The sequence below is a fragment of the Phymastichus coffea genome, unplaced genomic scaffold (genome assembly GCF_024137745.1).
Source record: "Phymastichus coffea isolate CEN01 unplaced genomic scaffold, Cenicafe_Pcof_1.1 PCOF00028, whole genome shotgun sequence".
Taxonomy (NCBI): domain Eukaryota; kingdom Metazoa; phylum Arthropoda; class Insecta; order Hymenoptera; family Eulophidae; genus Phymastichus; species Phymastichus coffea.
Genome location: NW_026706839.1, coordinates 2,443,017 through 2,457,978, shown reverse-complemented (window position 1 = coordinate 2,457,978; position 14,962 = coordinate 2,443,017). Strand labels below are relative to the sequence as shown.

Below are 14,962 nucleotides of genomic sequence, written 5' to 3'. Positions count from 1 at the left end.
ATGTTGCGCTGTTTTGATTTTTTAATAAAACGCTATGCGTTAGTGTCATCAGTGTCTATTGCGCATATAAAAATTGTTACAAAACCATGTTGTGAAAAAAATTAAAAAACAGCAGCTGTCATGAACGCTATAAGGTTATAATGATCAATATACACGAGTCATGATATTTGGATTGTACAATTTATTGATCTTTACACTTTTTTCGTATTTCTATCAATTTTCTTACAATAGCTTATTTAACGAATATTTACGACTAATTGATTCAACCGCAATACCTCGTTCGAATTGTATAGATATAGCGGAAAACAAGATTTTGAGGGATGAGTCCTTAATACGATGTACAATACATTTGAAACTGACGAAAGCGCTTCAATTTAGCTCATCGATTCGAGTTTGCATTTGAGCTGTAATTTGAAGTGCCTTTAGCAATCTATCCAATGAAATAGAAATACAGTGATAGTTTTGAGACTAGGTCAGAAACATATTTCACAAATCGAATCTTGAATAATCCAAATAAAAATGCAAGTCGAGTTTGAACAAAAAAAAGTTATAAGGTTACGTAACACCTCCGAAGTGAAGAGGAACCATCAAGTTAAGTCGAGTGTGCGCGTAATCTTGAAATTCCGCATGTAAGACGACGCCAAGTACTGCACTGCATGTGGAAAGTCGAGCAATTAAGCAGGCGCTAAACGTGCATCGCGCGTCGAAGTTGCAAAAGCTCGCAAGAAATTAAAATACGAAAAGGAAGTTCTTTAAGAGTTTCCGCGAGCTGAGTGTCTGTGTGGGTGTGCGCGCGCGTGTGTGTGGCGGCAATGTTCTTACGCCATTTCAAACGTCCACGTGTCGCGCAACAGCAAAAGTAAAAAGAGAGAGATTCACCACGCCTTTGCGCTCGCGCGACCAAGCCAAGCGAAAACTAGGCCGAAACGATACTCTGACGTGTATAATACGCGGCGACGCGGTTTCACTTTCGACACATGCCTCACATCTTTTCAACGACCCTGCCGCGCATAATCCTCTCAATTGAGCATCGTTAAACCGTAGATTTTTTTTGTCTCGCTTTGGCAAACGATGGTTTCGTCAAGTTGTTTTTTTGATCGAGCATTGAGTTTGATGAAAACAATTTTAAATAATTAATACTTAACGTTACCGGAAATGAAATAATTATTTTCGCAAGATCTGTAGACAAAACTTTTTAATTATTTGCAAAAACAATGAAAACTGCAAATTTTTGAATACCAAATAATACATGCCTTGTTAGAAATGCAATAGTATCTTTATTATATAATTAAACGGAATATGAGGAACTTCGTGTGTACATTAATTGGAACTGTAATGGGTGTAAAGCCGCGATACATAAATTGCTTTTATATCAAACTGTGTAAATAAATAATCACGGTGTTTAATATCAAAATAAATTTATTGATGTTGCACATTCATTTCAAATTTCCGTAACTCGCATCATGACTTCATGAAAATCTGATTTACCACGCGACAAGTTCAATCCAACAAAATAGTCGATCCACAAAACGTTTATCACTCAGAAGAAGAAGAAGTAAAAAACTCCAAAGCAACAGTGAAAGAAAGAGATCATTTCGGCGTGTATTATACATAGCAACGCGCGGGCAGTAGCTAACTTCTGAAAGTGGGAGGTATGTAGAGAAAGGAGCCCTCGCGCAAGGGTCTCTTGCTCTCTTACTTTGACGGCATACTAAAAAAAACAAGCCGCAGCGTGAGAGAGAGGGAGAAGGGATTATGCAGCCGTTAGAGAGGGACCAACTCTCAACCTTGCTTACGTGGGGTGGGAGGTGGATATAAGCCCATCGTACAGAGATGATGCTATCAGTGTCTTCGCGCGCAAAACCACTCTTACGTTCGTTTCGTACACCAAAGTTTGTTATATTTTTTTTGTTTTGTTCTTGTGTGTTTAATTTTATATGCTAAAATTCTGTGCAGCCTAGTAATTTCTTTTATTCTTTTTTTCCTAACTCGTCAGGATGTTTAAGGTATTATTATTATTATTATACACGTTGTGAAATTATTTTTTATTGGAATTCATGTGTGCAACTTTGGTTATGGATACGTGTGATGCTCGCGGCCTGAAACGTCTTTTAGAGATGTACACTTATCGACTAATGTACTTTATTCACTATTTTTATTTTACGGAATTGGTAAAAAAATATTTTTAAAAATTTTATGATGCGCGACGTAATTAACGTAAGATTATATACGTTAATAATGAATTTCATCTTTACTTTCGACTACATACATATAATTAACTGCGAATGTTAAGTTTCAATTATAGCCAAAATCATTATTCGCGCTGTATTTATACTCTGGCGAGCTCATTTGCCATAGAAATAGCAGAAGCTATTTCAACATTTTCAAGGTAAAGATATATACTCGAGTGTTGTAGACAGACATGTTTACCATAAATTCAGCCCTGTACGTTTTAAAATTTAACTCTAAAGCTGCGCTTGACCAGTTTATATATTCAATTGCGCAGAGTTAAACAGCGATACTAATCTAATTAAAAAAAAATACATTATCGTGTAAACTATTCGTATAAATATTCAATCGTAAGATCATGTCATGATAAATTTATTTTTATTAACATTAGCTACCGTGTAGTTATCGTCAATTAAGCGTTAACATAATATTTCATAATCTCTTTATCTCGTATTTTCGATGGTTATTACAAGCGACGAAGGAGAAAGATAGACTTGCGAGGAAAGTGTTATTAGGTACGCCGTCGTTACAGGGCTTGGCTTACCAGTTTAACGATCATCTACTATCTTATTAAGCTACGAAGGAAAGGCGTTTGATGCTCTCGGCACGCGCAACTCCTTTTTTTTATTCTTCTCGTTACTCCAACATTTTTTTTAATGCTTGTTATGAGTCCCTAGGTAGTAATGTAACTTTGTTTAATTGCATGTAACGGAGATTACTATTATTATCATCTTTTTTTCAACGCAATGAAAATGTTAAGGTAATTTGAAGACACCTTTCGATGGATCATTCATCAGTAACAGGCGCGTATATTAATAGTTTTTATTACTTTTTGTTGAAACTATTTTTTCAAAAAATATATTTAATTAATTTCCTTACTCAAAAACTGATTGTAATTGCACTCTTTCCAAACATCCTGAAGGTTAAGGAAACATCACTTGCCATTTGATGTAATGAATAATTAGCGTTATAATAACAAGCTTATTCCCAAGCCAATTAATTTCGAACCCTCGTGCCGAGAAAAACTCTGATGAGAAGAAAGGGGGCAAATTTTAAGTGTATCTAAACGCGCGTGTGGAGAAAACTAACAAAAAAAAAGCCAGACACTTACTCGTCTTTGGTTATACACAAGTGCTTTGCAAATTTGCGACACGTGTTAGACGCTCTTGTTTTCTTTTCCTCTCGCCTTCTCGTATTTTTTCTAACACTCAACTTTCTCAAGATCGCACGTACTCCTGCTTCCGTTTCCTCCTACTTTTCTGTCTTTCCCTCATTGTTGCCATGCCGGCGAAAAATTCACTCGACCGGAACAATGATTCGGTCGCGAATAAATTTCGTGCCTCGTATAGCGTGCGAATATGCACTTTTTTGTTTGTTTGTGTACGCCACTATTTCGTTGCTGATTGTTGTGTCAGCGTGATTCTTGTTTCTTTCTTGCTCGTTGAATTCAATTGGCGTAATTCAATTTTCTTTCCATTCACCGTATATTACGTAAAAATACTTCTGTAATGAGATCTCGACTTGGCGGCGAATCCTATTGAAGATTAAACTCTAGAGATGAGTCATTTTCATCACGTACTGCACATTTCATTTTTATACAAATTAAAAAAATTATATTAGAAGCACATGCGTTAGCAGTTTCACACGACTCTCACTAAGCATTAAGACGAATAGCTTTTCTATACACATTAGATTATGGTCTACGCGACGCGAAGTTACATAGCGTTAAGAAGAAGAAAGAAAACTTTTTTACTCGCTAAAATTATGACACTTTACATGATTTAGAGCTGTCCGTTGAACGCCTTCTCAAGAACTAATGGATATCCTGTTTAAAATTGTGTATGAGATCGCGAGCTTCTCTTATCATAGTGACGCATATTAGCATATGAACGTAGAAGAAATATTTATTGATTGTTTTGCGAACAATAGTGCGTGTGAAAAACAATCCATAGTTTTGTAAGTTGTTAAGAGCGTTGCCTTTCATCTGTCTGATAGACGCTGTAATGATATATTATTTTAACGCTATTTCTCCTTTTGAAATAATGTCTATTGTAATTGTAGTTAGATGTAAGCTTGTTAATGAATTATTTTTATGTTGAAAAATTACTATATATTACAAAATATTCTCTACGAGATATAACATTTATTTTATAGTAAATTTGCTGTTCGAAATATAATAAACAAATTATTTGCCATTCAGAAACACAAACATCGTCATGGAAAAGTGTGCTAAAGCATAATCATCAGCCAAATTAATGTAGTTAATTAATTTTCTACAATTTTTTATCTCGAGTAACGAACAGTATTTGCTAAAATCTTCTATAGCTTCTCGTGCGTATTTTAGATTAAATGCGCTTTTGAGATACAGATTTTTCAACGCAGTTTAGATTATTAAATAGAAATGAATGTAAAAGGTCAGACGAAGTTTGCTACCTATTCTGTTCTTCATTCCACGAAAATTTTTAATGAAAATAGAATATTTATGAAATTTCGTTTACATTTTTACAAAAAGAAAATTTTGTATCTATACTGAAAATCAGACACAATGTCATTCATTATTTCTTTTGACATTTTAATTGCGCATTATCAGTATACGAATATACACATCGACAATAGCTAAATCAGCACCAATCGATTTTTCCATTATTCAAAGTTTGTGAAATATCATATACACTTGATTGCCTAAAAGGTTTCCGACAACACAGTATCCAAGAGAGAAAAACCACAATAGCTAGTTTCCCATCGATAAGACAGCTGCGCAAGTTACGCACTAAACGCTCAAGATCGTCGGCAGCCGATAATGCATATATATAAGAGTATAACGTATAACGAGCGGTGATTCAAAGGACGACTTGAAAGGCCGTTCGCGCGGAAATGCCGTGTCTTTTTTTTCCTAGCACACACGAGAAAAAGTATAACAGATGTTGGAAATAAGATTGCGAATTTTTTATTTTTTGTTCGATACGTTAAGTCGAACTGCACAAGGGTTATTACGCAGCGTGAAATCGACGTCGACGATGTTATTGTAACACGCAGAAGACATTTTTACGAGTAATTAGGTTGTCACAAAAGTGTGACGGAAAATATTTAAATTTATTATCACACGCGACTACCATTTCTTTCAGATCGATAGCGTTCATCGATTTCCGCATGATGACTAAGATTTTATAAATTAAACAGTGAAAAACTTTCAGAAAATTAATTGATAGATTTTAGAAAATATCGTGACTGATGTTTCGGTAAACATCTTAAACAATAATAGTGTTATTGACATTATAGGTAACGTGAATTTTAATATTTGTATACAATATGCTCGTTTGGCCAAATCATGTTGGTATTAATTTGTTTTACTCAGTTTTATCGACAATGAAGACTTTTTATTATTCTAATGGATAACAGTTTATGGTTTAGTAATGTTTACGCGTGCGTGTTGAACATCTGTCGTACGATGAAAATTTAAAAGGAAATGTTCGCGCACATAGACAGATGGTTCTTATGATGCCATTATACACAGACAAAATTCACTAACGTGTGAAACGTAAAATAACGAATTAGGATATATGTACTGTAAAATTTACCTGCGTATTATATATATATATATATATATATATATATATATGTATATGTATATATATATATGAGATTTTGAAAAATTGCAAAAAAAAAAACATTTTAATATGTCCGTGGAGCATTTCATCCATGGTATAAATGAGCTTGGTAAATTCTATGTTTACTTGAAAGCTCGTTAAAATCTTATGCAATATTTATGAGAAAATGTTGATGCATACTAAGTAGAATGAAATTACATTTTATTATGCGTTGAATAAACCGATCACGCGCTTACTTCTTAAAAAAATTGCACGAATAACTTGTAAACTGACGTCGTATTAAGGCGATAAAATACAATTATTTCCTGCATAAATTATTCAGTAACAAATAGAATTAAACAGTTGAGCCCATGAATCATCATAAGCTCGCATATTTTCCTGATGTGATATAATTTTATGATAATTTTTACACAGATACTGGGGATACTGGGTGTTGTGATAGTTTGGTGCGATGGTTTGGTAATTGGTTACAATGGTGGTCACCATCACGCTCCATTAGCTGACTACGCATTGGAGGATTATCACGATGGTCATGCAATTTTACCGACCGTAGCAGTACCTATTCACGCAGTATCGGCAGCACCACTTCATCACCACGTGTTATCTGCTGAACACCACGATCTCCACCACGTTAAGCCTTACCATCACCACGATCACGAGCCTGAGCATGACTATTACGTAAGTCTCAGTTCAATCTTTCTCTTCTTCTCCGCGATCCGCGTCCAATGATAATTGCAGGATACCCAACAACGACGACGAAGGATGTAGTTTTGCAAGCCAAAGACCGCCACCGCTTTTTGTCTGCTGTGTGCAGACACCTAACTTGCGACACTCGCATGCGATGCCGCTCCGGGATTACCTATCCCCATCGCGCCTCGCTCGTTCGCTTGTGGGACAGGATGTTCGTTCTTTCTCTCTCGTCGATGTTGATTATGGTGATGGTCTATGTGCATGTAGTGTAGACTGGGAATGATTTTTTCACTCGTGTGAAATATCCGTCGAAATCTATCGCACGTTTTTGGGCATTCAAATTTATTCATGATATTTCCAGGTGGAATCACGAGTTCACCTCGATGCGAAATCTATGCTAGCTAGAATTTGTACGACGATGTTTGATTTTTGTCTTGGCTATTTATTGCATCGAATTTTCATGCACGCGACGACAGTTTGATGGTTATGCACGAAACCTGTCGCATTTTCTCACCTCGTCTACGGATGTGTAATTTGTGAGTCTTCTGTGGATATACAGATATTTGTATTCTTTCTCACAGTATGTATGTATGTGTAGGTATATACAAGTCGTGACGTGTGAACGATTCGTTTTTATACTCGCGCTGATCAAACAAGAGAGAATAGAAAGGAATTCCACGGAGAGCGAAAGAAAGTGTTCGGGGAATCACAATTAGATAATCGTTGCAAGTTTCAAAATACGAAAGTTAGTTTGGCTGTCTTTCCATCATTTTCTGATACATTTTGTTCAACCATTTTTTTTTTACTTGCTTGTTATTTTTTTTAAGAAAATCGTAAAAGGCATATGAACGATAAAATGAGCCTTCTTCTAGAACAAATCTTTTTTGTGCAATTGTGTGGCAAAAAACGAATCTCAACAATATAGCATGTCTGTACTATTAGGCGAAGGCGTTATCTGTAGATTTTATTCGGTCTAATATCACTGAAATTGTCTTGTCTAGATAAAGTAGGGTTCTTGAAGGCAATGTACTTACTCTCGATAAAATTAATTGAAACGTCTAAAAAATGCATATATAAAATGAATTTTCAAGATCGACGTACCCATTAAAAAATAATGTCATTCCACAATTACTTTGATAATTAAAAGTATCGATAGAAAAACAGAGTCATTTGTATTGTCGAACAGAAAAAGAATCTTCTATCTTGGTCGTTTGCACATTTAACTATACTTTTACTGCGTGATGGTCTTTTCAAGCGCGCGAAATCTTTCAATCTAATAGCTTTCGTGTCTCGGAAAGCTCGAACATGTGAAAGAACAGCTGCTAGTTATATCGCAATCGTACGTTGTTATATACGAAATAAGTCTAAAAGAAAAACGCGCTAACTTTATATATACTTCCGATTTTTTTCGTCTCAATACTCGACTTGGTTTACGATGTATCCTCACACTGTTATTGTTATTTCTTTCAATTTTGTCCTCTATGTAGACATTAAGGGTGTGTATATGGCTGATTTTATCGAGATGCTTTTCTGACAATATTCCACGAGTCTCTCTCTCTCTTTCTACCTCTCTCTTAAATCGAATCGACTTATCTCTCGAAAGTTCGCGAAACTTGTTTAGTCTTTTCTGTTGACTATTATTTGACATAGACTGATGACTATGATGTTCGATAACAAAAAAACAAATTGAGAAACCCTTTTTATTAGATTATTTTATGCTGTTGATCGATAAAACTAATATTAAACAATAGATTAAAAACTTATTTACTAACTTTTCTTTTTAAACAGTTTTCATCCAATCACAATAAATCTAATTTTCACGAATTTATTCGTAACACGTTTATATTAAAAAGCACCACGTAGTTAAAATACCTCAGCCAAGCTGTAAACAAATTTTTTGTATACACTGTAAACTAATTATAGATATTCGTCTAGCATCTTTTGATGCTCCCTTTAAACGCCTGAGCTTGTTACCAAGAAGTAGGTATAGAACTTTAACTTCAAAAAAAGTCTTATTACCTTTAGCAAATCCTCGAAATTGAGTTGGGCAATCGCTTTCATACCATTTAACAAAGTACGAATACGTTCAGTAAAAATGCAAATTTGTTTTTTATTTTGTAGGCTCATCCGAAATACACCTTTAACTATGGAGTTCACGACCCGCACACCGGTGATGTAAAGACGCAACACGAGGTGCGTGATGGTGACGTAGTTCATGGCTCGTACAGTGTAAATGAGCCTGATGGTAGTGTGAGAATTGTCGAGTATACAGCTGATGATCATAATGGATTCAATGCTGTTGTCAAGAAGGTTGGACCACAACTTCATCCTCATCCCATACCTAAATTTGTAGCACATGCGCCTGAGTATTACGGATACGAGCATCTTCCTTAGACGACTTTAATTTGAAATAATCGATGCAAGTAAAGTTTTACGGAGTGTGGAACAGAGGTACACAATGAAATGCTCTGAAAGGCTTATACAGTCAGCCAATTATAACGAATAAATGTTTATTTTGCTTGATTAGGTTAGTCTGGTATTGATGTTTGTGTCAATTAAACGCAGAGTATTGACTTTTTGACAATTTTGTTAAGTAGATTTTAAGGAGTGATTATTTTACTTGTGAAAAAAGTTATGGCGTTAATATGTTTATATTTTCAATAGGACAGTGGCTTTACTCCGTTAAATCTAGATTGAGTTGGTGAAAATTCTATCGACTTCATTGTGTATTCTCTGCAAAATTTAAATTCAAATTGTGAAAAAGTTAGCAATCAGTGAGATTACCCTTGGAAAATATTTTTTTGTGTTGTAATTCTTAATGATCTCTTAGATGTGGAAAATTAAGCACGTCTAACTCAATTTGGTTTTTGTGTGAAATTATAAATACTTAAGTTAAAATGTAAATGTAATCTGTTAACATAAAAATCAAATTCAAGATCATAAGATGACGTAAAATTAAAAAAAAAGTAATACTCCTTTTCTTAAAAAGTAAAAGAAAGTGTTCAACATGAACAGTTCATCTTACATCTACGAGAAAGTGGATACAGCATCAAAGCGTATCACTCCATGCGATTTCATTAGCGAAGCAATTTCACGTCACGAGTTACTGAATACACTTTCCGCTATACTCGTTTCTGCTTTGAATTTTTTATTTTCATAACTTATCTTATCGACAAAGTGTGAGAACACTTTTCAATCGAACTTATCCAAGCCTAACAATACGTAAAGGTTTCGTAGATAAAGTATTTAATTTATAAATAAACGATTAAAATACTATGTAATTTTGTTTACAATAAGAAAGTTTTTTTTTTACTTTGGTGTACAGAGTGTACGATTATCTTCAATCTATTATATACATAAAAAAATAAAACTAACGTATATCAACTATATTACGACACGGTTTACGTCGACGTATTAATGAACGAATTGCATTAGTATTGATCGATCAATATATGCGACTCTACACTTTAGCCGCCTGCGCAGAAAGAATATAAGAGAGGAAGACATTGGACGATGCGCATTTACTCATGTAATTAATACGGTATTACACTATATATATATAAGCAATTACATACATCAAAGAGAAAATAAAAATATTGTATTTTTGTAAAGCTTATACAAACTTGTCATGACATATCAATAAAAACCACAAAAATTCATTTACCTTTGTTACATCCGTCATGAGTCACATTTAATATTATTACATTTAAAGATAGTTCACACAATTAATACAAGGTGAGTATGAATGACGTGGATATAAATTAATTACATGTATGAGAATCGCGACCACTCGTAATAATTTCTTGTTATTGGAAAATTGTCTTAAAATAGTTTGGTATAAGATTAGTTAAAAATACAGCCAAATGAAAGAATCTTTCGAAGCCAAATGTACAGACGATTCCACGTATACACTTATCCCTTTTGCAGTCCTTTCAACCAAACCGACAAACGCATATACTACGAGTAAAATTATAATTACAGGCTGGCCAGCGCCCCCTTTTGCCTCGTAACCATTTTGACTCCCAGCCTCGACAACATAATCGCTCGTTTAGCGCAAGGTAACAATCCTTCCTTCGTGACGGACAAAAGGAAAAGACAAAAACGGAAACCCAGCGATCCATTTCCTCGCGAAGGGTTTCGCAAGCACGCCAGCAACGCCCAAGTTAATTTAGTTTAGCTGTAAAGGACGTGCGACCATAACGTATCTTCGAAAGTCCTTTCGAAAGTGAAGGACCTCTTATGCCTTGTATTTTTTGTACTTTCTTCGGCTGACGACGTGATACATAAGTAGCCGTGTGAGTATAATCGAGCGCTTGCGCAAAAGGTTCCCCGCGCGTGTTCTTGAGCTTTTTGCCGCGCGCGTACAGTGTAGCAGTTTTTGCGTTCGGTTTTGAAACCCGATTGCTCAGCAATAACGTCGCCTGCGGGAAAGGATCGTTGCTTGTTTCCGGAGGATGTAAACTTTTCAAAATCCCTTGTCGTCTTTGAAAATTCACCTTGCTCTACCCGACTGCCGATGATCGACTTGTGGCGTACAAAGCGGGCGACAATGTTGAAATATGCTAATGGTGTTTGTTTAGAAAGGGAAAAAAATTATTTAATCACCATGTGCATAATAAACTTGGCAGCAGATGGTTTTGCAACGTTTTCTAATAAAAATAAAATAGTGCGAGCTCGTGCGTGTTGCAATTTCGTGCCCTCGATGACTTACAATGCAAGTATAAATACGATCCGTACTGCATAACAATCTTCTCCTTTCCCAACGGTGGCTGTCCAAGTTTCATTCAAATTATTTTTCTTTGAGTTACGTTCTTTTGTGCAACAGTGTCGAAGCCCATCGTCATACGATTATGAAAATTAAAGCAAACGATCGAAAAGTCCAACGACATAGCCTGCCGTAATTCGCCAAGTTTTTAAAAAGCTCGGCAGAATCCGCAATGTCACTCTCTATTACCCACTCGTTATATCACTGAGAAAGGAAAAAAAAAAGGCGCAACTCATTTCCGAGATGCAGTGATCTCGTGTAAATGCCAGTGTCGTCGACTCGCGGAGGAGTGTACCGAAGAAGGAAAAAAAAATACACAGCTTTGCTTCAATCACACGACCGACATAGAATGAGCAGCGAGCAGGCGGTTGCCTGTAATGAAATTAACATAATGGTTAGCGCGCGCGGCGAGGATTATTACGTGAATTGGAAACGTGAGAAAATGTGCTAGCGCGTGGATCAGTTTTGCGCATATTCGCCACTTTCTTCTGTGTGCGTGCGCGCGCTATCATTTTGCGCAAGAAAATATGTGACAACTCGTATAATATACGCGCTAACTCTTTATTATTTCATTCCTTACATAAGCCTTTTTTGTGTTTGCTTCGCACACGCATTCGCGCGCTTGACTTTTCCTATAATACTAGGTGAAACTGTAACTACTAACGATAACAAATTGAGTTTTACCTCTCTAATGCTCAGAGAAGCTATGTAGCGAGTATAATTACAAAGAGTTTTGATTTAACTGACACACTTTACTACTCGTCGTTAAACACTTACGTCTGCAATTGCAGCTTCAGATGCCTTGCGATATTGATCTACATGCAAATCGAGAATAATGTTTTTTTATACCTATATCGCTTTATGTTTTATTATAGAGAAGAGAAATCTGTTCAATGACAATGGACTGCATAGAAAAAAATATGATGGCCACTGGATTTTTCTCGTTAACACGACGGTATATAAATCAGATTACAGCCATTATATGATGTCACTTGTAGATGTCGATTCAAACGAGAAACAACATGTTTAAGGTGAGTTCTATTGCAATCCAATTGTTTGTTTGAATATTTGCACGACTTCTTTTATTCGGTAAAAAGGAAACGTCGCAGATAATCAGATAAATTCTAGTGAGCATAAGTAAGTTGATTTTCAGCAGAAAAAGGTGCGCAAAGTAGGATACGATATCGAAAGATAAATCCGTCGCGGTGTATATATGTATAACTAGATGCAATTTCACTTGACAGGGTAAGAAGGAATAAAACAGTGATTTATAAGAAAACGTTTCATTTGAATAATGTTATTAGCAGAGCTTGTTTTAAGAGCTAATGTATCGCAGTCAATGTATCGGAAATTCCATGTAAAGTTGATAAGAATGTAAAAAAAAGACGTTACTTTCTCATGATTTGCAATATTTTTCGTCTAATATGTCAGTCATAAATGACTCCTTTGTTAATTGACAGACAGATGTGCCACTCGATATACGGTTTTACATAATATTTCATAAGCATCGAGAACTATTTCTTATTCTATTGAAAAAGTTCAACGCGATTAAGTTGATGAAATCACGTAATATCATAGACGCTATATTTCATTCGATTCTCCATCGCAATAGTGACTAATATAGCTCAAACAATTTGTTAATATCTAATCATAGGGCAGTTCGATAATGCTTAATCACTGAAATTTCAAAAAATTTGATGAAATATACAGATAAATGTCGACGCATTAATCATCATAAATCAGTTGTCATATAATTTATAGATAAACATATTTTGCAGTTGATGCTATTGGCACAGCTATGTTTGGCCACAGTGTCATTATCATTGCCCTCGGCGTCGACGTCAAAAGGCGTGAAGAGAGATATTGCCAGTCCAGGAAGCATCGCCAACTTGTTCGCACGTGACGATGACTTGTACTACGTGAGTGTATTAAAATAGGAGCGTTGAGTTATTATCCGTGACGTACGTGGTCGCCTTTTCAAATGAAATTCGCTGACTACGAAGAGGCACGCGTGGGCTGCTGCTGCTGCTGCGGAGGCAGATTACTTTACTATCTATTCTTTTCTCTCGGGGAGTTAGAGAATGATACGCGAAGTTGCTATGAACCTCGAGAAGGATTTATCCAAGAGAGTAATTATCGGTCGTAATTGTTAGGCAAGAGATTAAACGTGCATTTTACGTGGCGAGCGATGAAGATTTTTTTCACTTTCGTGTTGTCGCTGGACTGTTAAACTCGGTAATTACAAAAATTTTTGTCGCATTACTGCAATGTTTTCGTTTTTTATTTTTCTTTGCGCGTGAGAGAAATTTTTATTGAGGATCTTCACGTATGAAAGAAAAAGCCACGGGGCGCTTAACATTAGGAATGCAAAGCCATGGTCGAATGCTTTGCATTTACGCGGTGGTACTCAGGCCCACTCATTTTTCCTCGCTGGGTCTCTTTCATTTTCTACTTAGATTCTACTTTTTTTTTTCGGTATACTCCTACCCACATGCATTTTCTCGGTAACAACTGTTAAAGTGCTCTTGCACTAATTTTCAGATGGCGTGCCATAAAATTAGAACAATACGCGACAAATAAAAATAAAGTTGCTGTTATATTACAATATATGCTATATAATTCTAAAGTGGTGAATAAGGCGAAATTGTTTGATCACCCCCCCCCCTCCACCGCCCTTCAATAAAATAAATCATAACACACAGTTCGTTCGAGCGAAATTAAATATTCTTTCAAATAATACCCAAAAGATCAATATTCAATATAATAGCAAAGCTCCGCGAAGCTAAAATTTCTATAATTATTAAAAGCCATTCTAAAATTATTTTCTATCTTCGCAAAAACAGAATCAGTATCCTGGCTATGCCGGAGGTTATGGCTATAGTTATGGCTACTATCCTCGCGCAACTGACGTCATCTCGCCATTATATTATAACGACGGCTATGGCACCGGTTGGGGTTATGGAGCCGGACTTGGCAGAACTGTCGCATCTTATCCCTATTATTACAGTGCGTGGCCTGGATACTATGGATATAATCGTTATCGGTACGGTGGATATGGTGCAGGAGTAGGCTATGGACTCGGCGGCTACGGACATAGTTATTATTAAGCCATATTATATTGTGGGCTTGGACTACTACTGAAACTTTACAAGGATGCCTGCGTACTTGAGAAAGTTAGCAGCAGAGTTATAGCATTTGATGGATATGCGTAAGAGATATTCATTAAATGCCGATTGTAGTCATTGAAGAAAATGAATTGATTTTTTTAAATATATTTGCACTAAATAAATATTTATATTGTGAATGTTATACCAAATTTGTAAGTAAATAAAGTGAATATTAATCGCATATGTTTATGTTGACTTTTACGTATATGTACGAACGTGAACTAATTGTCAGTAGAACTTCATTTCTTAGGATATATCCTAATGAGCTTATTAAGCGCCGCCATAATAGATCTCTTTCTTATTGTCTACTTTGTGCCAATGAAAACATCCTAATTTCATCTGTGAGATACATTTTCGAATGATGTAAAAATTCATATAATATTGCAGACACGTTGATTTTTGGAGGCCAAGTGACCATTCTTGAAAGAGAATAGCCTAAATAATTCATTCAATGAACATTTGTTTGCATCAAATCTGTATCCCTTGAGAACATTCTGTTTGAA

General features: G+C 35.6%; 3 protein-coding genes across 8 annotated transcripts in view; 2 read left to right on the top strand and 1 right to left on the bottom strand.

Annotated features, from left to right (window-relative positions):
• LOC131662848 (neutral ceramidase) overlaps window positions 1–14,962 on the bottom strand; it is a 65,536-nt gene that overhangs the window by 36,774 nt on the left and 13,800 nt on the right. The gene's annotated exons all lie outside the window — the stretch shown is intronic.
• On the top strand, window positions 1,867–10,503 carry LOC131662851 (cuticle protein 7-like). Its single transcript, XM_058932818.1, has 3 exons — window positions 1,867–2,006; window positions 6,252–6,515; window positions 8,649–10,503. Exons 1-3 carry the CDS (start codon window positions 1,998–2,000, stop codon window positions 8,919–8,921), a joined length of 546 nt encoding a protein of 181 aa, XP_058788801.1. The 5' UTR covers window positions 1,867–1,997; the 3' UTR covers window positions 8,922–10,503.
• LOC131662852 (prisilkin-39-like) lies at window positions 10,533–14,629 on the top strand. 2 transcript variants are annotated; one of them, XM_058932819.1, is made up of 4 exons: window positions 10,533–10,585; window positions 12,168–12,323; window positions 13,071–13,211; window positions 14,136–14,629. In XM_058932819.1, exons 2-4 carry the CDS (start codon window positions 12,291–12,293, stop codon window positions 14,397–14,399), a joined length of 438 nt encoding a protein of 145 aa, XP_058788802.1. In that variant the 5' UTR covers window positions 10,533–10,585; window positions 12,168–12,290; the 3' UTR covers window positions 14,400–14,629. The 2 variants fall into 2 exon arrangements, with proteins under 2 accessions (XP_058788802.1, XP_058788803.1); XM_058932820.1 differs by lacking the exon at window positions 10,533–10,585 and adding an exon at window positions 11,909–11,936.

Bases quoted from the DNA above. Each gene is read 5' to 3' on its own strand.
- LOC131662851 (XM_058932818.1), top strand. The intron at 6,516-8,648 runs GTAAGTCTCAGT...TTTATTTTGTAG, and splicing joins AGCCTGAGCATGACTATTAC to GCTCATCCGAAATACACCTT.
- LOC131662852 (XM_058932819.1), top strand. From the start codon at position 12,291: ATGTCGATTCAAACGAGAAACAACATGTTTAAG. The intron at 12,324-13,070 runs GTGAGTTCTATT...CATATTTTGCAG, and splicing joins CGAGAAACAACATGTTTAAG to TTGATGCTATTGGCACAGCT. The intron at 13,212-14,135 runs GTGAGTGTATTA...TCGCAAAAACAG, and splicing joins GTGACGATGACTTGTACTAC to AATCAGTATCCTGGCTATGC.